Genomic DNA, 24,812 nt, shown 5'->3' on the forward strand with positions numbered 1-24,812 from the left:
GATTGAGTCACACGTAGGGCTCCCTGCTCAGTGGGGAGTCTGCTTCTCCCTCTCACTCTCCCTCATTGCTCTCCCTCTCTCTTTTTTTCTCAAATAAATAAGTAAAATCTTTAAAAAAAAAAAAAACAAGGCAAAAAGAATTTGCATTTCTAGCAGAAGTTTCTAGGTGATGCTCCTGCTGCTGGTCTGAGGACCTTACTTTGAAAGTGTCTGCTATGGGGGCCTGGGTGGCTCAGTGGGTTAAGCCTCTGCCTTCAGCTCGGGTCATGATCCCAGGGTCCTGGGATCGAGCCCCGCATCGGGCTCTCTGCTCAGCAGGGAGCCTGCTTCCTCCTCTCTCTCTGCCTGCCTCTCTGCCTACTTGTGACCTCTCTCTCTGTCAAATAAATAAATAAAATCTTAAAAAAAAAAAAAAAGAAAGTGTCTGCTATGAAGAGTTTTAGGGGCAGAATGGCAAGCAAAGTCCAAATTATTTCCAGAATATAATCAGTATGTTGAATTGTGTCAAAAGGAGAATGTAAAATTCAAGGTATTTTTTTAAATGCTCTATTTTAAATGACTAAGATATCAGTATTTACAATTCTGTAAAAGAGACTTGGACATCTGTGAAAGGACAGAATGCTTTTAAAAAGGGAGAATCTCTCTCTGTTTTAAGTTTATATATTTGATACTAAGTTCTTCCTAGGTATTTCTGTAACTCTCTTCTATGGAATCCCTTTAGAGAGGACTCAGAATTGGCAGCTTATGGGATTTGGGGTAAATTTGATCTTCATGCTTCCCTTATTTTCTCAGATTTTTTTTTGTGAGCAGGTTATTAGCCTTTTTTATCAGGAAAAATGTCACCATAACTTGTTAGGAAGACTTAGTTGTTTAGTTTCAAAATCTCTAATTTCATGTGTCTTAAATTGAAATTCACATGTGCCTTAGGTCTATGCTGATAGGCCAGGAAGTATAGGAAACTATTAATTAACAAGACCTGTCTTTCCAAAGTGTCAATTTTACTTGAGGGTTTAGGAGGAAGTTCTTTTTTTCATATTAGAGTAAATACAGATTAAAAAGTAGATTAAAACTCTTCATGAATTACTCAGATAAGTCAGGAAACGAAGAAAAATGTCACCCCATGGCTGTCTTTCATACCTCTTGGGGAACCATTTTACTTCGTTCTTCGACGAAGTTTGAGAAGGGCACTGCTTTAGTTGTTGGCTTCAGTTAATAAAGGCAAAGTGCTAAGTAGCCCTAGGTTATAGGTTTAGTCTTCATGTGAGCTGTTTTGATTACAGCACTTACAGAGGTGAGCTGTGTGTGTAGGGACATCTGAGTGATAAGTGAGTTATGTCCTTAGATTTTCCTCTAAATTTATGTCATGTGGGATATGTTTGATGATGTGGGAATCTGGGATTGTAATTTTATTTGGCTCACACTGTTTCCATTTCTTTGTTTTTAGTGGTGGGGTCATGATCTATATTGACCGAATAGAAGTGGTTAATATGTTGGCCCCTTGTGCAGGTATGGTACCCATATATTTCTGTTTTGGTTTTGTTTTTTGTTTTTAAGTAGGCTCCATGCCCAGTCTGGAGCTCAACACAGGGCTTGAACTCATGACTCTGAGATAAAGACCTGAGCTAAGATAAAGAGCTGGATGCTTAACTGACTGAGCCACCCAGGCACCCCTATTCTGTTGTTTTTATATTTACAATTAGAGTATTTTAGGGAACCAGAAGCAAAAATGAAATGAAAAGAAAAAAAAAAAGCTTATGGACGGTGAAGGAAATAAATCAACAGAACTAAAAGGCAACCTATGGAATGGGAGAAGATGTTTGCAAATAAAATATCTGATAAAGGGTTAGTCTCCAAAATTTGTAAAAACTTAAAAACTCGGGGCACCTGGGTGGCTCAGTGGGTTAAAGCCTTTGCCTTCGGCTCAGGTCATGGTCTCAGGGTCCTGGGATCGAGCCCTGCATCGGGCTCTCTGCTCAGCGGGGAGCCTGCTTCCCCTCTCTCTCTGCCTGCCTCTCTGCCTACTTGTGATCTCTCTCTCTCTGTCAAATAAATAAATAAAATAAAATAAAATTTAAAAAAGTTAAAAATAGAACTACCTTACGATCCAGCAATTGCAAACTCAAAAAGTTTACTCAGAAGATAGAAGAATACAGATTCGAAGGGGTACATGTACCCTGATGTTTATAGCAGCATTATCAACAATAGCCAAACTGGGGGGACGGCTGGGTGGCTCAGTTGGTTAAGCATCTGCCTTCTGCTCAGGTCATGATCCCCGAGTCCTGGGATGGAGTCCCGCATCAGGCTCCATGCTCATCAGAGAGTCTGCTTCTCCCCCTGCTTATATACTCTCTCTCTCTGGCATATAAGTAAATAAAATCTTTTTAAAAAGTAGCCAAACTATGGAGAGAGCCAAAGTATCCATTGACTGATGAATGGATAAAGAGATGGTGTATATGTGTGTGTGTGTGTGTGTGCGCGCGCGCGTGTGCACGCACACACACACACTGGAATATTACTCAGCCATCAAAAAGAATGCAGTCTTGCCATTTGCAGTAACATGGATGGAGCTATAGCACATTATGCTAAATAAAATAAGTCAGAGGAAGAGAAATACCATATGATCTCATTGAGATGTGGAATTTAAGAAAGAAAACAGATGAGCATATGGGAAGGGGGAAAAGAAAGAAAGGAGAGAGGAAAACAAGCCATAAGAGGCTCCTAAAAATAAAGAACAGACTGAGGGTTGATGGAAGGAGGTAGGTGGGGATAGGCTAGATGGGGGAATGGGTATTAAGTAGGGCACTTTTAATGAGCACTGAGTGTTATATGTAAATAACCACCCAATTGTACTTCAGAAACCAATATCGCATTGTATGTTCACTAACTAAAATTTAAGTTAAAAAAAAAAATTGGATGCTTAACTGACTGAGCTACCCAGGAGCCCTTATTCTGTTGTTTTTATGGTTAGAGTATTTATAACTGAAGAGATTCCTTAAGGAATAAAAAAGTACTTCTAAAGTTTTATGACTTCATTCATTTCTGATATATATAAAAAATATCACTGGAATCTTTTATACTTCTGGGGAATGGTGGCAGAAATAGGTCACAAGTCCTGAACAGAGCTTTCTGCAACTGTCTATGTTACTCTTCTCTCATCATAGTTTTTCTAAGAGTGAGACAATCATTGATTATTTCTAGAGTTTGTAGGAAAAAGCATTTCCTCTCGTGAGAGAGCATTTCCTTTCATGCTGAAAATCTATAACTCATCAGTTCCTTGGCCAGACTGATTTATGATCATAGAAAACTCTTTTCTAGTTGAGATTTGCTACAACTTGGAAAGTGATCTGAAAAATCTGTGTGGGGAAAACATTTCCTTGGTAAAAGATGAAAATCCAGAGAGATGGCATGGTTTCCATTCAAATCAAAAACTTATCTAGAACCTGGCGATTCACAGACCTGTACCCCTGGGGCTAATATAATACATTATATGTTAATAAAAAATAAAAAAATATTTAAAAAAACTTATCTAGAAGTTCTGAAGAAAGAGTTGCTTTTTTTTTTTAATGTTTTATTTTCCCCCTTTTTTTATTGTGGTAAAATACACATAACTTAAAATTTACCACGTTAAGTATTTTTAAATATACAGTTCAGTGGTATTAGATACATTCACGGGGTGCCTAACTGACTCAGTTGGTAGAGCATGTGACTCTTGATCTAGAGGTTGTAAATTTGAACCCCATATTGGGTGTAGAGTTTACTTAAAATCTTAAAAAAAAAATTGACATTGTTATACAACCATTACTACCATCCATCTCTATATCTTTTTTTATCTAGCAAGAATGAAACTATCCCCGTTAAACATTAACTCCCCAATTCCCTCTCTCCCCAGCCCCTAGCAACTACCATCCTATTTTCTGTCTCTGTGATTTTGTCTACTCTTAAGTACGTTGTGTAAGTGGAATCATAGTATTTATCTTTTTGTGACTGACTTATTTCGCTTAGCATAATGTCCTCAAGATTCATCCATGTTGTAGCATGTGTTAGAATTTCCTTTTTTCTATGGCTGAGTAATATTCCATTGTATAAATATACCACATTTTGTTTGGTCATTTACCCATTGATGGAAGCTTGGGTTGCTTCCACATTTTAGCTATTATGAATAATGCTGCTATGAACATGGGTGTATGTGGATCTGTTTGAGATCCTGCTTTCATTTGAAAAGAGCCGCCATTCTATCCTTACTATTAAAATTGGCATGCTTAATATGTACGAGATACTGTGTTTGGCAAAACCAATTTAAAAAGGTGAAATTAGACCCTTTTCCCTAAGGGGTTTTATATTTTATGTCTGAAGACATGATGCCAACCTAAAAAAAAAGTGTATGTATTTATTGTTAAAATATATATACATATATGTTTGTGTGTGTGTATATATATATACACACATATATATGTATATAGGAATGTAAGTTCATGCTAAATTTCATGGCACTGATACAGGCCCAAAAAGCAAAACGATTTCAGAGTAGAGAGCAAGTTGTATTACTGCCACGTGGATTTGGATTATATTTTCCTGTGATTATTTTGTCTTTTTCTCATCTACTTTCCCTGGTTATAAATCAGTGGAATGGATTATGATTGGGAAAATAGACAAAAGGAAGATATTGCTGGTTCTGTAGCCACAGACAAGGAAACTGTTGGATCACCAATTCACTTGGAAATGACCAGGCAGGTGAATTAGTCAGCAAGTATTTATTGATGGCCTGACCATCATTTGTGATCTAGAATGCAGTTACATCTGAAATCTTCCATGGGAAAGCCAGTAGAACAAATCCTTGGGTCTGAAGGAAGAAAACAACATGTTTTAGTAGGTAGAGCACAGATTCTGGTGTGGTCTAGTATGTGCCCTTAGGAACATTTCTGAAATTCTTGGTTTCTGTTTCCTATTATGCAAAATGAGGAAATATTTTTGTGAAAATTAAATGATTAATGTATGTAAATTTCCTGATATAAAGCCTCGGCCGGTAAAGGTTCACTTCTTTTCCTTCTAGGTTGGTGTCTTTTTACAGCCTTTATTTATTTTAAGATTGTATTTATTTGTCAGAGAGAGAGCACACAAGCAGGGGGAGTGGCAGGCAGAGGGAGAAGCAGGCTTCCTGCTGAGCAAGGAGCCCCCGAGGAGGGACTCCATCCCAGGACCCTGGGATCATGACCTGAGTGGAAGGCAGATGCTTAACTGACTGAGCCACCCAGGCATCCTTTTTTACAGTCTTTAAAAACTACCTTTTCAAAAATGGTCTTTGGCAGCTGCTTCCTTCTTTTATTTCCAATGTCCTTCAATTAATTCAGGCCTCTTTACATCCTTGCTAAACTTCTGCTTTGCAGTAATTGCCTTACACTTTCCCTGCCTCACAATTCATCTTCACACCACTGCTGCCACAGTACGAATGTGATTGTGTCATACCCTTGCTTGAACATTTGACGGTTCCTTATTATCTCCAAGATAATGTATACTCTTCTTAGTATGGAACTCAGAATTTGCCCATTAGAATTGCAAACGCAGTAATATTTGGAAAATTGAGCACAAGGAATGCATCAAGGTTTGTGAGCTGTTTCATTTTTCCACTATTTTTTGGTCACTTTTCCTCATGTATATTGTAACTTTTACCTTGGCTGAATTAGAGGATACATGAATAAAAATGGATTTTACCTTTCCTTCAGTGTTTGATATTGTGAGGAACTACACTGCAGATTATGACAAGACCTTAATCTTCAATAAAATCCACCACGAACTGAACCAGTTTTGTAGTGCCCACACTCTTCAAGAAGTTTACATTGAATTGTTTGGTGAGTATCTTATTCATTATAAATTAAATATGTGAATAACCAATTGGAAATCTTACTCAACTCTATGGACTCTATAATATTAGTAAACATTATCCTATTTAAGCATTTCTTCTGAATTTATAATAGAACATTTGTCTTTAAAGTATTTCTCTTAAGTTTAAAATTTCTTATGATTAAATTAAGTGAATACTTAAAAGATATTTTAAGAATGATAATTTTCTGAAATCTATATGTAACTTAATAGAGATTGGAAAAAGATTATTTGCAGGCTATATTCTGTTTTTACCATGATAACTTAATGAAAATTAGCTTTGTTGCTATTTTAATAGAATATTTGGGGAAATTTAGAAGTCTTTTCTTAGAGTTACCCAAGACCCATCTCCATGTTTGATGACTTGCTAGGAAGACTGACAGGACTCAATATATGTTCTACTCATAGCTAGGATACAGAAGGATACAAAGTAAAACCTGGAAGAAGCCAGACACAAGTTTCCAAGAATTTTCTTCCAGTGGAGGCATACAGGATACACTTCAGTATTAAAGTGTGACAACACATGTGAAATGTTGTCTGCTAGGGAACCTCATTAGAGATTGCCCAGAATTTTTTTTAGGTGGGAGGGGCAGAGGGAGCAGTAGAGCGAGAATCTTGAGCAGGCTCCAACACCCCGTGCAGAGCCTGATATGGGGCTTGAACTTATAACCCTGAGATCATGAACTGAGCCAAGATCAAAAGTCAGACACTTAACCCATTGAGCCACCCACAAGCCCTGCTGCCCAGAATTTTTACTAGGGGCTAACATATAGGCATCCTCTGCCTTTAGCAAATACCAAAATTCCATAGTCCCAGAAAAAAGGCACATGTTAGCATAAACCACATTGTTTGTATAACAAGTTAGGCAGAGTGAGTCATTACAAGTTCTGGGAATAGTGGGAATCCTTTCCAGATCCATATTCTGGGTGTCAGCTAACGGCCAACTTGGAAACAGGCCTTTCTGAGGATCATAGCTTCAGACCTGCTGTGTTAACTCTTTTCTGCACAAATTACTTTTCATTTGTGGTAGTGAAAGCTATGGCCTATGATAGAGTTGTTGCTATTGGTTGCTTACTTCTCCCCCCAGGAATTCTTAGTGAATTTCTTACAGGCAGGCATAGGGTTGGCTGATCCTTTTGAAGATCTACCAATTGAGTCCTCATTGATGATTGACAACTACTAGGGGTAGGAGAAAACTGTCCTCATTTCTCACATCACCAGTCATTTTAATAATGGTGAAAATACATTGAGGTGGATAGAAAATTCATGAGTTACAAGGCCAAGTGAAGTGATAGCTTTATCGTCCATTCTTGTGTACTTCAAAGACCTTTCTGTCAGCCTGCCCCCTCCCTTTTTTAAAATTTTAATTTTTTTAAAAGAGAGAGTGAGTGTGTACATGAGCATGGGGTGGGAGGAACAGAGAGAGAGAGAGAGGAAGAGACTCCCAAGCAGGCTCCATGCTCAGCGCAGAACCTGCCATAGGGCTGATCTGACGACTCTGAGGTCATGACCTGAGCAGAAATCAAGAGTCAGATGCTCAACTGACTTAGCCACCCAGTCGTACCCTCCACCCACCTCTTAAATCCAAAATACTAGCAGAGATCCATGGAAATGAAATTTAGTTATTTGGAGATTTGGGCTAAAGACTGACTGAGGGGCACACGGGTGTCTCAGTTGGTTAAGCGGCCAACTCTTAATTTCGACTCAGTTCGTGATCTCAGGGTCCTGGGGTCAAGCTCTGCATAGGGCTCCAAAACTGTGGGGAATCTGCTTGAGGATTCTTTCTCCCTCTCCCCACTGATTTGCTCGTGTGCACGCATGTGCGCGCACTCACTCACTCACTCTCAAATAAATAAATCTTAGGGGCGTCTGGGTGTCTCATTTGGATAGGCATCTGCCTTTAGCTTAGATCATGATCTCTGAGCCCTGGGATCGAGCCCTGCATCGGTCTCCATGCTGAGCGGGGAGTCTGCTTCTCCATCCTACTTGTGCTCTCTTTCTAGCTCTATTTCAAATACATAAAATCTTAGAAAATGAATAAACCCTAAAAAAAAGACTGAAAATGGGAATTTGGTTTTTATGAGAATCAGGACACATATTCAGTAACCACACTGAATTAAGATATTAGAGACTTAGAATCTTCATTTATTGGATAAACAACCTACTTTTCATCTTTCTTCCTTAAAGTCTTTGTTTGACAGTTCTTCACACTTTCTCCCATACAAAAGGAAAACTAAATATGCATTTTTAGTGTATATACAATAACTTCTATATTTATAATATATAATTAGTTTTTTATATATATACACACATATATGTGTATGTATATATATACATACATGTATGTATATATATACACATATATAAGTGAAGTGGTTTAAGCTCTATAGAGCAGTATCATAGAAACTTTAAGTCTAATAATGATTGGGTTTTTTTCAGTATTAATATGAAAAAAATTTTTTTTGAGTATCATAAGAGATGTTGTTCTTGGCCTCAAAAACAGATCAAATAGATGAAAACCTGAAGCAAGCTCTCCAGAAAGATTTAAACATCATGGCCCCAGGCCTCACCATACAGGTAAGCCCTTTTCCTAGGGAAATTCTCTAGGAATTTTGAGAACTTTGAATTGAATTGTTCTTTCATTAGACATTATTTATTCAGCAGTTATTTAATTGAAATGCTGTGGGATTTTGTAGAATAGCTTTCTCAAATTGACTTTAGGTCTCTGCCAAAATAAAATACTCTGTAGCTTGCCCTGGCTAGCATTTTCTGCTGATAAGCTGAGGCTTTTACAAGGAAATGAAATCCATGTGCTGCTGATTGTGAGGCATTATTAAGATACAGTAATGGTTATTAATCAGTATAAGAGTAAAGCTTTAGACTCAGTAAGATTATGAACAAGGATTTCAAGTATAAGATTTGAACAATAATTCTAGCAAAACAGATGTCACATATGATTAATTGACAGATGAACTGGTGGGATGATTATTGCTGTAAGTCTTTAAAATTCAAGAACATTTCAAGAGAGTCTGCCTGCAAACAATATAATGGAGTTGGGATTTTAGGTGGGTCTGGAAGAATTAGCAGGATTTATGTGGTGGGGAAGGAGTAAGGCAGGTGTTTCAGATGGGTAGAATGGCCTGAATAAAAGGAAGGTGGCAGATAAGTTTGGTGGTGGTGATGGTGGTGGCGGTGGTAGCGGCATTGGGAGATAGAATGGTGAGGGGTTGTGGGCCGGCTTTTTTGAGTCAGTGTTTTTACAGATTGGGGTGAAATCCATGAGTAATTCTAAAATCAGTTTTAGTAGATCATGACAGCATTTTAAATAAAATAAAATTGAGTAAGAAAAGAAATGAGAGCACACGACATGTATTAAATTTAAGTATTGATCTGTAAAACTTGTTTTAAGTGGTGTAGATGTTTATATTGGGTGTCAATGTGAAGTGCAGATCTTACAGTGGTCATAGTAACATTTAAAAGGTATCTATGGTTGTAGGTCTGGATTACCTGAGAAGTGGTAATATGGCTTCTCTAGTACCTTTTCTCTTAGAGTTTCTAGGAGATCCGTTGTGGTAATGGTTACTGCAGCTAAAGAGAAAAACTTTGGTGTCATGAGTCTCAAGTGTTGCACTGTTGAGAATGTGCATTCACTGTAAGTGACCACGTGTGATCTCATAACAGACTGGAGATGGTGAGGGTTTTCCCTGTCCTTATTCATGCCGTGCCATCATCTCTGACTGGTGCCTGAGGGGAAGCTGCCAAAGTTAAGGGGTCATTTGAAAAGTCCAGTGCAAACTTCGTAAAATTCACCTGGTTGTCCATTCAGTTGTGGTGGGAGTTGCTTTTCTATGTTAAAGATAATAAGTGTGAATGTCACAGATTCTTAGATTCTGCTCATGTTGTTACTTGGGAGATGTAGCTCATTCTTAACAGCTGCCTAGAATTCTTTGCCTTATATTACATAATCATTCCTCTGTTGTTTCCAGTTTTTTGCTGTTAACAATAGGGTAGGAATTTTTTGGCACATCTCCTTGTATGTACAAATTATCTTTCAAAAACCTGCACAAATCTATAGTTTTATCAGCAATATATGTGAGTACCGGTTTCTCCATAAAGCTCACCAGCAGTTGACCAATGAGACATGCTGATTTTTGCCATATGGAATGATGTTATATCTCTCTTTGATTTGCATTTCTTTGGTATTAATGGGGTTGAGCATCTTGGGGTTTTTTTTGTGGGGTTTTTTTTCGGCCATTTTGTACTTTGTCAACTGCCTATTCATATTCTTTCCTCACTTTTCTGTTGTGTCGTTTTGCCTTTTTTTACTGATTTGTAGTAGTATTTTGTATATTCTGAATATTTTTATATGCAAGTGTGTTCTCTATGTTTTTTTAAAAATTAAGATATTGGGGAAAAGATGAATAAGAAAATGAAATTCACCCATAATTGTACCATGCAGAGATAAGAGTTTGTTGTATCTTTCCAGGCTCTTCTTAATCTAGAGGAGCATGTGTTTGTTTATAGGTATAAATAATATTAAATTAAAGTGGGATTGTACCATAGCTTCTTTTTTCACTAACAGTATATTTAAGCATCTTTTCAAGTCAAAAATAGAGATTCACTACATTATCACCTTTAATATTTTTTGTTTCATCTATGGCTTCCAATTTTCGTTGTTAGACACATGTTGCAATGACAAGCTTATATATACATCTTTTTAAATCTTTTCCTTAAAATATATTCTTAAATGTAGGATTGAGGAATCAAAGTATTTGCCCTGTTTGGAGGCTTTTTGGTAAATATTGCCAAATGTGGCCTTTCAGAAAAATTTTAGCATCTTATTCTCTCATCGGCAGTGTTGCTGAGGTATAGTTTCCTACACATTTGATTTTGTGATTGTACCCAGATAATTTACAGATGCGTGCTGACTCTCTCTTTTTTTTTTTTTTTAAAGATTTTGTTTATTTAATTGACAGAGATCACAAGTAGGCAGAGAGGCAGACAGAGAGGAAGGGAAGCAGGCTCCCCGCTGAGCAGAGAGCCCGATGTGGGGCTCGATCCCAGGACCTTGGGATCATGACCTGAGCCTAAGGCAGAGGCTTTAACCCACTGAGCCACCCAGGCACCCTCCGTGCTAACTCTCTTAATCCTTTGAGAGAAATTAATTTGGTATTTTGTATTAATTATTGACGTTGAATGCCCTAGGATATTTAATGGCCATTTGTATTTCATTTGTGAATTGTTTGTTGTATTTGTTCATTTTTTAATAATTTATCTTTTTCTCATTTAAGCTGTTTTTAAGTAAATAAATAACCTATTTTTTAAATGTTAATTATTACAACTCTAAAATGGATGGGAAGTATTTTCTCCTAGTTTTTTCTTTACCACTTACCTTTTTCCTCCTGGAAATTCTGAAGTTTTAAACTTCTGTAGAAATTTTAGTATTTTTTCTTTGTGGTGTTTTGTAGTGTTGGCATGTTTTAAGCTGCTTTCAAATTACAACATTTTTTCTCTGTTTTATTTATTTTAAAGAGAGAGTGAGAAAGAGCACGTGGGCACGGCGGTGGGTGGTGGGGGGAAGGAGAGAAAGAAACTTAAGCAGAGCATGCTGAGAGTGGAACCCAACCTGGGGCTTGATCTCATGACCCTGAGATCATGACCTGAGCCGAAACCAAGAGTTGAATGTTAAACTGACTGTGCCACCAAGGCACCCCTTTACAGTTGTGTTTTTAGATTTGAATCTTTAATTCATCTGAAATTCATTTTGATGTCAGGTGTGAGATAGGGCTCTAATTCCCCATTTCCCCAACTTGGTAGTAACAAGAATTATACAGTAATTTATGTCCCCATCTCCCTTATTTGAAATGCCATTTCTAGTGTATGCTAAATCCCATTATAAAGTACAGTGTTTTTTGGACTTTGTTCATCTGTTTCCTATTCCTTCATTAGTTATTGAGCCCTTAGTCTTTTCCCATCAAATCTTCTCTCTTATTTTTTCCTTCTTGTTAGTAAATGACCCCTCCTTCCCTCTGACAAATCTAGATATATGGGAGGCATCTCTAACAACCCTCTCACCCTTAACATCTAATCAGACCCCATGCCCTGCTGATTTTACCACCAAAATCCATGTAAAACTGTGTTCTTCTATCTTTACTGCTGTCTTCCTAAGCCAAGCTACCATCTCTCTTTTTTTTTTTTTTTTAAGATTTTATTTATTTATTTGACAGAACAGAGATCACAAGTAGGCAGAGAGGCAGGCAGAGAGAGAGGGCTGAGCAGAAAGCCCAATGCGGGGCTCGATCCCAGGACTCTGAGATCATGACCTGAGCCGAAGGCAGAGGCTTTAACCCGCTGAGCCACCCAGGCGCCCCCAAGCTACCATCTCTTGCCTGGACTTCAAACAGTTGTCTCCTACAACGTCGTCCCTGTTTGACTTTTACCTTTATCCACATCATTTTCTGCATAGCAGTGAGGAGGATCTTTTAATTTAGTTATAGTTTTATGTTGATTTTATAAAAAGAATTACCAAATGAAAAAAGTGTCATTTCATGTTTTTAAACTGGTAGATCAAGATCTCCATTGTTTTGCTTGCTTTAGTCTTGCCATAAAAGTTTCTTAGGAGAGCTGGAATGCATTTTTAGAATTTCCGGTCTGTTTGTCAGCCTTCCTTCTTTAACACATCACTATATGTTTATGATAATCAACTTTTTACTCATTTTTAAAATATGGTAAGATGTATTATCTTTGTAAAAATAGTGGCCTTTGATATTTCTGCAAGCTTATTCTTCCAGCTGAGTTTTCATTATTGATATTTCCAAGCTCTATCAGGTACCTAAATTGGCACATAAGTTTAAAATTGGGAACATAGTTTATGGCTTTACTTAATCATATCATATTTGTTTCTTTAGAATTTTTGACCAGGTGAGAAATTCATATCTTAAATTAATACTCATGGATTTACTGAGTTTTAATGCAATTAAATGTAGTATTTTTTTGTATGATCATTGAGGATTACAAATGATTCTTGGTAAGTTTTATTGTGTAGCTACTGGTTTGCTGAATTTGCTGTTTCTAATAAATTTTTTGGGTTAATTTCCTTGGATTTTTTGTTGTTGTATATGTGGTATAAACCTTTAACAGGAAATCTATCCTCTTAAATTTTTAGGTGCACAATGCATTAATATTGACTGTAGGTGCAGTGTTATACAATAGGTCTTTTAGAGCTAATTTATCTTGCTTTGTGCAACTTTATGAATTTCCTTAGATTTTTTATTTATCTAATTATGCCGAAGTATAAGATCTTGATTTTCCCCTCTACAACCATTTCCCAGTATCCAAACCACCTTCTTTAAATTACTCACCTAACATTCATAACTATCTGAAAGTTTCTTATTCATTATTTGCTTTTTGTTATCTGTTGTGTTTTCTCCCTTTAAAATTTTCAATTCCATGAGAGCAGTCTTGCCTTGTTCACTGCTGTATTCTTAGTGCCTAGAACAAACAGCGCTTGGCACAGAGGCACCCAATTAATACTTGTTGAATAAACATTCTCTGTAATAATCAGTATTTTAATTTTGCTCTTCTCTGTGTTTATACTTCATTTTTCTTGAACAACTACTGTGTCAAATTTGAGTGGTGAAAATATACATCCTTGATGTTTTTTCCCTATGTTATTAAAGAGAGTGACTATATGTTGGGTTTCCATTTAAAATATATGTTTATAAGCCAGCAGTCACTTTCAAGTACATTCATTTTCCACTCCTGCGTGTGTGTATTTTGGCCATTGTTTTTGGATATGTTGTCATTTATTAATTTTTTTTAAGATTTTATTTATTTGAAAGAGCATGACCAGGGAGCAGAGGCAGAGGGAGAAGCAGGCTCCCTGCTGAGTAGGGAGCCTGATGTGGGGTTCAGTCCCAGCCGTTTAGCCACCCAGGCACCTTGTCATTTTATTTTTTAAATCTGTTATAATGTAACTTACATTATCTGTTACAGTAGGTGCTTATTTTACACATACTTGGGAATTCCGAGATTCCAAGATTGGCAAGCATGTAGTGTGTTCTTCAGCCTCATACAGCAAGATGTCTTCAGAAAACAGTCATGTTTTATGCTCTTTAAAAAATAAGACTAGAGGGGTGCCTGGGTGGCTCAGTCGTTAAGCGTCTGCCTTTGGCTCAGGTCTTGATCCCAGGGCCCTGGAATTGAGCCCCACATCAGGCTCCTTGTTCAGTGGGGAGCCTGCTTCTCCCTCTCCCACTCCCCCTGCTTGTGTTCCCTCTCTCGCTGTGTCTCTCTCTGTCAAATAAATAAAATCTTTAAAAAATAAATAAAAAATAAGACTAGACGGATGTATAGCTATTCTCTTAATTAAATGCAAAATGACAGTGCTTCCTTCTGAATCATATTAATACATATTGGAAATCATCTGCATTTCTGGTAGTCACATAGTGAAATCTGGAATCTCACAAAAGCTGATTATAAATTTTTGTCTTCTAGCTATCTCCATGAGTTGTTCCTTATGTCCTCACATGCCTCAACTTTAGCATATAATGAGTTTTTCACTACAGTCCCTAGCTTCTTATTCCATCTCACTACTTCTTGTATTTGGTTATGATAGTTCTCAAATTCTTTACAGATTTTACTCTTCTCTTTCACGTAGGGAAGTCTGTGTTGCTTGAAAGTCTTCTTTCAAAAGCCTTTTTTTTTTTTTTTTTTTTTCAAAAGCCTTTTTAAAAGAAGGTTATGTGCTTGAGAAAGAACATGAGCAGGGAGGGAAAAATAAAACAAGACGAAACCAGAGAGGGAGACAAACCATAAGAGATTCTTAACCATTCTTAAACAAACTGAGGGTTGCTGAAGAGGAGGGGGCTGGGGGCTGGGGTGATTGCGTGATGTCATGAGCACTGTGTATTATGTAAGACTAATGAATTGCTGAAATCTGCCTCTGAAACTAATAATATACTTTATGTTAATTGAATTTAAATAAAAAGAAGGTTATGTGCTTAAAGGTTTTGTTGCTTAAAGGTTTAGCCAATTTTCGAAGAGAAATTAAAACTTCTTCAGATCAGCAGTATTTTGTGTGTGTTTGCAGTATGGGGGGGGGGCGGTGAGTGATGTTTAACAGGTTAATCAGAAACTTAGAGAGTTGCCTGGTGTAGAAAACTCAGCCTTCAAAAGGCTGCACTTCCCAAGTAAATAATCTTAATTAATGTCAAAGTACAGGATGGTTAGGGAAACACAGTATCTAGTAAAGGGTATCTACAAAGACAAGTAGACTTTGTTCTAAGTGAGATTGTAGGAAGAAAGAACATAAGCTGTTAACTGGTATTTGTTTTCCTTCAACTTTGGACTCTTTATGTATAGTTGGTACTGAGTGATTGGAGGTTTAGGAAATAGGAAATACATTTATTGTTCACTGTATTAAGTTGCATATACTGACCTGAACTTTTTTGGTTTTATTTTTGTTTTTACTGTTTCCCACTTCACAATTTAAATCTTGTAATTTTGCCTTCCTTCTGTTTCTTTGGTTTGCAGACTTGAAAAGGAAACGAAAGTATCCAGCTGAAGAGCTTTGTAGAGGTCTTTTAAGGGAGAACCTTTTCCCTAAAGGAGTTTGTTTCTGTAGTGGATAGAGTGATATCCCCACCCCCCACCCCTGTAGGCAGGCATCTTTTAAGGAAACAGGAAGCCGTGTTATCTTTGATTCTTCGTGTGATGGCATGAAGAATAGATTTTCTAGTGGAATCTCCACACATGTTAGTAGGCAGTTATGTCTTAATTGTTTTATTAGTTTCATTTGAGGAGCTTTTCTGTAGAAAATGTAGTTTGAAGATTTATTTTTCAAATATACTGTGGCTTTTCACTTTTATTTTTTAGGCTGTGCGTGTTACAAAACCCAAAATCCCGGAAGCCATAAGAAGAAATTTTGAGTTAATGTGAGTAATATGCTTGAGATCCCAAAACATTTATTTAGGGCTGCCTAATATTAATATACCAGTGTAGAGAAAACTTATATGTGAGATGTTACAGTCTGGGGTGGGGTGTATATCTATTTTCCATACTTTAATTCTGGTAATATTATCTGTTCTTGTGTCTTAATTCACTATAGTATTCTTAGTTTTTTCTTTATATATGAACATTTCAGGAGCAGCATTAGTGGCTAAGGATGCAGTTTGCTCTAGAACTATTGCTGAAAGGCCAAGGAGTTATAATGTGGACATGAATATCTTGAATTAAATATGAATTTAGGAAAGAGTCTTAGCTGCTAAGGTTGAAGAGAGTACCCATGTTGTGTCACTGTGTTACAATAGTAAGAATAGACGCCTAATCAGTACAAAGTTTGGTTTTCCATTATATGTGATTGTGTCTCTAAAAATACACCTAGATCTTTATAATTTGCTTCTGGGAAGCTTTGCCTAAATTGACTACTGGTAGTCTTCTCCTTTTTGGGTCCAGGGCTGAGTGAGAATAAGAAGTTATTTGCTTGATGTGAAATTAATTTCTTAGTGTTCTGAATATTCATGTTAGGGAAATACCTACTGTGGTTGAAATGGCAGTATTATTTTTGTATGACAGGTACTGAAAAGAAGAAACAAAAGTCTTTAGGAAATTTGGCTAGTATTTTAAGAGGAAAAATATGAAATGCTGGAAAAATAACTTCGCAAAAGTCAGGAATACAACTCTAAGTATAGAGGGTTCAAGAAATAATAATTCTTCTTCCTGGGGTGATTTACTGCTGAGTCCTTACTGTTCCCAAGTCTCTATCTTCTGTTATATAGAATTTTATTTTCCCTTTTCATTAGTAGAAAAGGAACTCCCTCTTTTAAAGCTATAAAGCACAGACTGCCAGGCTGGATAGATCATGGATCTGATCCATTGGTATTAAAAAAAAAAATTTTTTTTTTAGATCTTTTAAAATTTATTTATTTGACAGAGAGCATGTGAGAGAGAACAAGCATGGGCAGGGGGAAGGGCAGAGAGAGAGGGAGAAGCAGACCCCCTCTTCTGAGCAAAGAGCTCTATGCAGGACTCAACTTGATCCCAGGCGGGACTTGATCCAAGGACCCTGGGATCACTACCTGAGCCAAAGGCAGACACTTAATAACTGAGCCACCCAGGCACCCTAAAAATTTTTTTGACTGAAGGCTCAGGATGTCTTGGGTTTTCAGTATGATAGCTTCTAGTGATGGAAACATGAAGACTATATATTCTCTGCCCTCAGATAACTCCTAGTATCAAGAATGCCATTTTATGTGTTTATCAATTCTGACAGGAGGAAAGGAGAGCTCTTTGGGGGGAAATGTTTTGGGGGAACTGTTGGAGTTACTTTTCAGATAAATCTGGATCTTTCCTAATTTTACTGACTATTAAAATCCCACATTTAAATGCCACCTTGAGGTCTAACCGCCCACATAATAGTAATCTTTTTTTATACTTTTTCTGCTCTGTGGTCACCTGGTCACCACTTGTACATGCTTAATGATGGGCCAGACATTTCCATTATTAGAAAGCTCAGATTCTTAGAAAATTCTTCTTACTTTGAGCCTCAGTTCACCACCTAATAACTAACACCTAATTATAAATAGGGTAGCTGGGTAAGCCTAAGAAGGGGCTGAAATCTAGCTCCATTCTATTTATCAGCCTATGGACATGAGGGACTGCATCTGCCCAGAGGGTGTTGCATTTTGCTGATTGGCCCAGAGGTGCTGTATGGGCTAGCTGGAGGCCTAACAACAGAGGAAGCATTTATATACTCTGGGTACTTGCAGATCACAGGCCTTTCCATGATACAATTAGAGGAAGAGGTCAGACTAAAATTCAAATATATAAATTGATTCCTATATCTGGGTGACTTTGGGCAAATCATTTCACTTTTCAGCTTCAGATTTATTTTAAGGAAAAAGGGGTAACACCTCTCTAAGCACCTTAATGGATCAGAAAGTTCGTGTTGCAAATGGTTCTTTGACCCACTATAGAGTCAGATTTATTGGCTGTGACTGCACATCATTTCTAATTTTAATAATATTTTGATTCACAGGGAGGCTGAAAAGACAAAACTTCTTATAGCTGCACAGAAACAAAAGGTTGTGGAGAAAGAAGCTGAGACAGAGAGGAAAAAGGCTGTTATAGGTACTTGAATTTCTTTCTGAAATGGATGTCTTAAGTCCATGTTTTATGAGTTTGTCCTGTTCTTTGTCATTCTGACACTGGATATTGATGGGATCAAATAAGATTGCATCATACATAGTGGAGAATTCTAGAAACTCTTTTGTATATTCAGATGTTCTACAGTCTTTAAAACTAGATGGTGTCAGTACTTAGTTAAGTGCTTTGGCTCTCTACCATGACATTGGCTGCTACTGCTTTTTCAAGGACAAGGAAAATAGGTAGGGTTTTTGGGCAACACTAGCCTCTGTGGAGTAGAGTTTTGTTCCTATAGTTTAAAAATAGGAAAGTTTTTTGGCCAAAGCTCAGGATTATAATATGCATCCTTCCTGTTGACATGCACTGAGTTTTATGTGGATGGATAGATGTCCTCTTCAACAGAAGGGCAGGATTGCTTACAGCTTATTTTGAATCACAGTGAAACTTCTCTAACTCCAGGATACTATATATTGGACTGCCCTCTTAGACTCTCAGTTGTTTGTTCTTTGGGATGCTGGAAGTTTAAGAAATATTTCATTAACGATTTCAAGTATGCAGGAATGCACAGAGAATAGTAAAATGAAGGCTTAATATTTGCCACATCCTTTCAGGTCATATTTTTTTTAAGAATAAATTTATCCATTTGAAGCCTCCTGTGTACCCTTACCTGGTCCTATTTCTTGACTTCCCTTCTCTAATTAGGTTTTATTTTAAAATTTTTATACAGATCTTTCTGTCCATATTTTTATACTGTAAATATATAACAGTATCTGTAACTGTAAATATATAACAATAAACAACTCATAGAATTGTCTTTAAACCATAAAAATATCAAACTCTTTTATTTCACAACTTGCCTTTATTTTACCAACATTGTTTGAGTTTTATTCATATTGATATGTGTAGATGTAGTTAATTTTTAACTGCTGTGCATTCATTCTGTGAGTGAACCTCAGTTCATACTAACAGGTTACTGTTGAAGAGTTAGGTAGTTTCTAGTTTTTCCTTATTATGAACAGTGCTGCAGTAGCCATATCTTTTTGTGCACACATTCAGAGTTTTCTGTGGTAGTGCTACTCAACATGTAGTGTCGGTCAGTGCCCTATATCACCAGCTTTTTGTTTCTGATCCATAATGAGGTGACTTCAGAATTGAGAATGAGCACTTAGAAGTTCTTACAGTATTGCACATTTTATGTCTGTTGAGTCTAATAATAAAAAACTGGAGCCCGTGTTTTTGTTTTTAATAGTTTTCCTAATAATTAATTTTTATTCTAATTAATAAAATACTGCTTCCCAACAGACTGAAATACAAATAAGGGGGGAGGTTGCTTTCCCATAGGTAGTTTGAGAAGCATTGCTCTGGAATACGTGTCTCGAAGTAGAATTGCTGGGTCACAGAGTACATACATCTTCAAATGTATAACATTCAGTATTACCAGATTGCTCTGCAAAGTGATTCTACCATTTTACCTTCTTTTCAGCAGGGTTTGAATTCCCAATCCTTTGTTTGCCTTATTGAATTCCCATTTCTGCATATCCTCCTCAATTCTTAAGAGTCATTAGACCTTTTAAAATTTATGTCAGTGTGATGATGGGAAACGTATCATAATTTCAGTTTGTATTTCTCTGATTACTAGGAAAGTTGAATATTGTTTATTCAAGTTTCTCTTTTTTTGTATGTGAGTTGTCTGTTAATAAACTGTTAGCCCACTGTCTGATTAGTTTTTTTGAGCTGATTTGTAGTTCCTTATATCTTCTGGATATTAATCCTTTTCCCAGATTTATGCATTGCAAATATCTTCTCTCACTTTGTGGCCTGTTTTTGAACTTTATGATGTCTTTGACATTCTTATATATTTAAATTTCATGTACTCATATTCCTCAGACTTCTCCATTCTCATTTGTGCTTTTCCTATCCTGTTAAAGAATTCTTTCCCATCCCCAAAGTAATAGTTTTATTCTAAAAGTTTTACAGTTTTGCATTTTGTATTTAGATATTGAATCCATCTGGAATTTATAAATTTATAGTATAATTTTATAAATTATATTAGGGTTTAGTGTGACACTGGAATTCAGTTTATTTTTTCCATGTAACAAGCCAATTATTTTAGACTATTGAAAAGTTCATTATTTCCTCTATTTATTTCTAATGCCTCATCTGTCTTATAACAAGATACTGTATATAATTTGTTCTGTTGCTAGGGTCTCTGTTTTGTTTTAATTTTTTGCTCTGTCCTTCTCCAGAATTACCTTGTTTCACTTACTGTCACTTTTTATGTTAAGTCTTGCTATCTGGGAGAGCAAATTTCTCCTTAATTATTCCTTTTAATGATTCCTAACTATTCCTAAAATTGTCTTGGACTATCAGAGGCTTTTTATTCCTCCATATAAATTTTAGAACCAGCTCAAGTTCTGTAAAATGCTGTGCTGAAGTTTTGATTAGAATTACATTACCTGGGGCACCTGGGTGGCTCAGTGGGTTAAAGCCTCTGCCTTCGGCTCAGGTCATGATCCCAGGGTCCTGGGATCGAGCCCCGCATCGGGCTCTCTGCTGAGCGGGGAGCCTGCTTTCCCCCTCTCTCTCTGCCTGCCTCTCTGCCTACTTGTGATCTCTGTCTGTCAAATAAATAAATAAAATCTTAAAAAAAAAAAAAAGAATTACATTACCTGTACATGTCAATATGAGAGGATTACAATATTTATGATACTGAATCTTATAAATTCGTTTATATCTCTCCATTTATGAGAAAGGTCTTTCAAAAAGGTGTTATAATTTTCTTCTTAAATTTCTGGCGCTTTCTTTCTTAGAGTTTTATTCCTGTTTATGCCTTGAGTTTTTTACTGTTATAAATAGGGTTTTTTTTAAGATTTTACTCATTTATTCCAGAGGAGGATAAAGTGAGAAAGTGTGCATGCGAACGCAGAGCAAAGGGCAGAGAGGGAGGAAGAGGGACAGGCAGATCCCCGAACAGGGCTCAACCCCAGGACCCTGAGATCAGGAGATCACGAGATCATGACCTGAGCCAATCTGAGCCAAAACCAAGAGTGAAATGCTCAACTGACTGAGCTACCCCGGTGTACCAAATAGGCTCTTTTTTGAAGGCACATTTTCTAACTGGTTTTTGCTTTTGTGGAGGTACGCTGTTAATTTTTTTTTATTTGTTTAGCAGTCTCACTGAAAATCTCTTCAGTTTCCCATGTGAGCAGTCAAATTGTCTTCAGGACAGTTCCGATTTTTTCTTTGTAGTCCCACATTTTTGTATTCTTCTTAACTTACTGGTTTAAGCTGTGATTTACAGTGCAGTGTTGAAAAGAAGGATGGCAACAAGTAGTCTTGTCTTGTTCCTAACTTTAAATATTCCCAGTGATGTTTGCTCTAACTAATTTTTATTGGGTTAATGAAGTTTCTTTCTGTTTCTTGCTTGCTGAGAGTTTTTTATCATGAATGGCTATTAAAACTTTGAGAAATTTTTCTGTATCTGTTGAGAGGACCATATAATTTTTCTTTTTGAAGCTGTTAGTGTGGTGAATTATATTAATATATTCTCTATTACTGAATTATTTTGCCTTCCTGGGACAGACCCACTTGATCATGACGTAGGAGAGTCACCCAATACACTTCTCTTTATGTCTTGCTGATAATGTCTTTAAATTTTTTACTTTTATTTATTTTCATTTTTACTTGTATTTCATAAATTTCAGCTTACTGTCAGTTTTTTCATGGTTACACTAGCCTCAAAATGAGTTAGAGAGCATTTCTTCTTTTTCTGTGTTCTAGAACATTTTATATAAAATATGTTATCTCTTTGTAGGTTTGATGGAACTCACTTGTAAAAACCATCTTGGTCTCTTGGGGTTTGTGCTTTTTTGTATGCTTGTTTATTTTTTATTGTAGCATTTAGGCTGCCAGTTTAATTTCTGTACTAACGATAGGTCAGTTTCAGATACTTGTTTCTTTAAGTTTGGGCAGTATATTTTTCTAGCAAATTATCATCTGAAACTTCAGATTTGGGAGCATAAATTTGCAGAATTTCCTGCTGATTTTTAAAACCCTCTACCAAATATGAATGCCCCCTTTTCATTCTTAGTATTATTTTGTGCCTTCTCTTTTCCTGGATCAGTTTTGCCAGAGGTCTGTTACACTTCATTCTTCTTTTCACAGAACTGCATTTTTATTTCGTTGATTCTATTATCATTTACTTTTTTATTACATTCTTTACACTTACTTTATTATTCTATCCTGTCTTTTTGGAGTTTTCTCGTTGGTTCTTTTCTAACTTCTTGAGTTAATTAAATTCTTTAGTTTTCAGTCTTTTCTGATGGAAACATGTAAGATGATAAATTTTCTTCCAAGTTCTGCCTTGGGCATATCTCACAGGTTTTGAAATGTAGTTTATTGGTGTTCAGTTTTAGTTTTTAAAAAACATTTCCATTATGATTTCTCCTTTCACTTATGAAGTATTAAAAGTATTTTTTCAGTTTTTTATTGGATGGGTTTTCAGGAGGCTACCGCTTTACCGTTGATTTCTAATATTGCATGATAGTCAGAAAATATGATCTGTTATATGGATTCTGAAATATTTTTTGAAATTTTCTTTGTGACCTGTCAATACATGGTACTTTTTTGGTAAATGTTCTGTGTGTGCTTGAGAAGATTGAATGTGTTTTCTTTATTTGTTGGTATTTGTTGGATAGTGTTCTCTATATCTATCCATTAGGGTCAGGCTTATGAATTGTGTTGTTTACATCTGCTGTATTCTAATTTTTGCCTTCTTGAACTGTCAGTTACTGAGGGGAGGTATGTTAAAGTCTCCCACTATGACTGTGGATTTGTTGACTTGTAATTTTTTTTCTTTATATATTTTAGGACTATATCATTAAGAGATTCAGGATTGTTACATCTCCCTGGAGAATTGGTTCTATTATGTAATAACCCTCATTATTTCAGACACACTTTTTGGCTTAAGATCTATTTTGTCTAATATTAAAGCTATGCCAGCTTTCTCTTGGTTAGTTATTTTCTTGATGTATCTTTTCCCATCCTTTTACTTTCAACTTTTCTGTGTCATTATGTTTTAGGTGTGTCTCTTGTAAACAGCATATAGCTGGATTTTGTTATCTTATCCAATGTGAGACTCTGTCTTTTAACTGGTGAGTTTAGTCTTTTTATATTTATTGTGGTTACTGCTATATTTGGATTTGTTTTGTATCATTTAATTTTGTGCTATTTACCACACATTTTTTTCCTCTGCTGCTTTTTTCTCTCTTTTCTGATTGGTATTGAATTGATTGGATTTTCTTTATTCTTTTCTTCCTTTTACTTGATTAGTAGATTTGTATTCTGTTTCTAGAATGTATAACTGGTCATACCTGTAAAATGTTAATAAGCATACCTGATTTGACAGAGTCTAAAGCTAATCATCCTTTCTGTCCTCTTAAATAAAACTAGAATGCCTTAATTCTTACCACTGTTTCCAGTTTTACATATTGTTGGCTCGTATTCTGGTTTTATGTTCTTTTTATTCCCCCGTTAACTATTATCTTTATCATCAATTCTTACCGTAAATATATATTTTGATTTATAGGTGTTACTTAACTTTTCCCTCTCCATTGTTTTTGGCAATTCATTCTCTTTTCTGCTAGTTTGTTGTTGTTATTTGTTTTTTTCAGTGAAGGCTAAGGAGTAGTTACTTAATCATTCTGCTTTGGTCTGAAATGGTTTTGTTTCATTCTTTAAATGGTAATCCAGCCTGTAGTTCTAAGCCTAATGAAACTTACTTTTCTTTGTCACTGTGGCAGTAGTATTTCATTTTTGTTTGGGTTCCTCTTCTTTTTACTTTTACCATTTTTCTCTATGCCTTTGGGTGTTTCAATTTCACTGTGATGTGTCTAGGTAGAGAAAGTGTACTTATCACTTGGCTGGTGGGTAGAGTTTTTTAGCCTCTCTGGAGTTGAAGCCCTCTAGTGGTCTCGATTTTATAAAGGAGTCCCATTTCTAACATCTCAAGGCCTCATCTCCTGACCCTGCATGAGCAATAGTCCAATAGTCCCTCTCCCTCACTTGTCTAATAACCACCACCAAGGCCACCACTCTACTGGCGCTCAGCTCTCCCTTTGTTTATGTTTCTTGAGGATCTCTCCTCCTTTCTTGTGATCTTAACCATGCATTTAAAAAAAAAATTGTTATATTTTGTCTAGGACTTAAAAGTGTTGTTACCTAAAGGGTTTTCTAAGCCTACTCCACCATTTTTCTAGAACTGTTAAGTCTACTCATGCTCTTTACTGGTTTATCCCTGCATGTGAGAGAGCAGTGTTAAATGGGATAACTGCAACAGTTTCTCTATGTTGAGACACCATTCTCTGAGTCCTAGCTACACCATTCTCTTGGTCCTAGCTGTAGGCTCCAGATGCCTTACCTGTTAATTCAAGTTTTATCTTGAGTTTCTGCTTATAAGTATGTTTCTAGTCCAGTTGAACATTGTAGTCTGTTTGGAGGGTGCTGTGATATAGGTTGATTTTAAGCTAATGAGGAAATAGGGAAGTATGTGCTGGAGTTGTTGCTAAAGGATACTGGATCTTCTAGAAATAGGAAGCCACTTGGAAATTTTTTTCCTGCTATGCACTTCCCCCAAGGGCCAGAGATAAGATGTGTTAAAATACTAACCCTCTGGCTGAAAAGGAGAATTGAGAATTATTCTTCAAGAATTGCAGTGATTGAATTGAAAGTGTATTTAGAATCTTTCCTCCCTGGTCCTGGATCCTTTGGTTAGGCCTCTAGTTTACTTGAGG

General features: G+C 36.4%; 1 protein-coding gene across 1 annotated transcript in view; it reads left to right on the top strand.

Annotated features, from left to right (window-relative positions):
* ERLIN1 (ER lipid raft associated 1) overlaps positions 1-24,812 on the top strand; it is a 38,708-nt gene that overhangs the window by 7,426 nt on the left and 6,470 nt on the right. Inside the window, exons 5-9 of the mRNA XM_080822409.1 lie at positions 1,445-1,506; positions 5,721-5,846; positions 8,381-8,454; positions 15,754-15,812; positions 17,915-18,006. Of these exons, the coding sequence (XP_080678535.1) occupies positions 1,445-1,506; positions 5,721-5,846; positions 8,381-8,454; positions 15,754-15,812; positions 17,915-18,006 (413 nt within the window). The remainder of the gene's footprint in view (positions 1-1,444; positions 1,507-5,720; positions 5,847-8,380; positions 8,455-15,753; positions 15,813-17,914; positions 18,007-24,812) is intronic.

Source organism: Martes martes, assembly GCF_963455335.1.
Source record: "Martes martes genome assembly, chromosome: 14".
In the NCBI taxonomy this organism is placed as follows: domain Eukaryota; kingdom Metazoa; phylum Chordata; class Mammalia; order Carnivora; family Mustelidae; genus Martes; species Martes martes.